Source organism: Sinocyclocheilus grahami, unplaced genomic scaffold (genome assembly GCF_001515645.1).
Source record: "Sinocyclocheilus grahami isolate Dianchi unplaced genomic scaffold, SAMN03320097.WGS_v1.1 scaffold2362.1, whole genome shotgun sequence".
Classification (NCBI taxonomy): domain Eukaryota; kingdom Metazoa; phylum Chordata; class Actinopteri; order Cypriniformes; family Cyprinidae; genus Sinocyclocheilus; species Sinocyclocheilus grahami.
The window spans coordinates 1,758-2,303 of record NW_015507541.1 but is presented as its reverse complement, the minus strand read 5'-3'; the positions used below and the strand labels follow the sequence as shown (position 1 = coordinate 2,303).

Sequence of the window (546 nt, the reverse complement as noted above, 5' to 3'; positions counted from 1 at the left end):
CTAAAGAAAGCAAAGCGAACACAATATTGACAAGAGGTTCTCAAATTACAGGTTACAACTTTTTTTAGTAGCTTGGTGGGTATGGGATCCAGCATATATGCATGTTTTTGATGTTTTACATGTCTGTTGCTTTGTGCCCATTAAACGGGTTAATTTGTATTTGCCTCTTTTCACCTTAGATCTAATGCCGCTGAAAGAGGAGAGTGAAGTACTGGATGAAATGGAAGCAAAAGATCATGATATCGTAACCGAAGAAAAATCTGAAACGATTTCCTCACGAAAAAGTAATTTCACCTGCCAACAGTGCGGAAAGTGTTTCTCTACAAAAGGAAACCTGAAACTCCACATGGACATTCACACTGGAGAGAAGCCTTACGCCTGCCAGCAGTGTGGAAGGTGTTTCACTAAGAAAGGAGCCCTTAAAAGTCACATGAGCATTCATACTAGAGAAAAGCCTTACACGTGCCCTCAGTGTGGAAACTGTTTCACCCAGCAAGGAAGCTTTAACAGGCACATGAGAGTTCACACTGGAGAGAAGCCTTACAC

General features: G+C 41.6%; 1 protein-coding gene across 1 annotated transcript in view; it reads left to right on the top strand.

Annotated features, from left to right (window-relative positions):
* Positions 1-537, top strand: part of LOC107574854 (gastrula zinc finger protein XlCGF7.1-like) — a gene marked incomplete at its 3' end in the record, with an annotated part of 3,302 nt that extends 2,765 nt beyond the window's left edge. Inside the window, exon 2 of the mRNA XM_016261286.1 lies at positions 180-537. Coding sequence (XP_016116772.1) covers positions 180-537 — 358 coding nt within the window. The remainder of the gene's footprint in view (positions 1-179) is intronic.
* Positions 538-546: the final 9 nt, after the last annotated feature.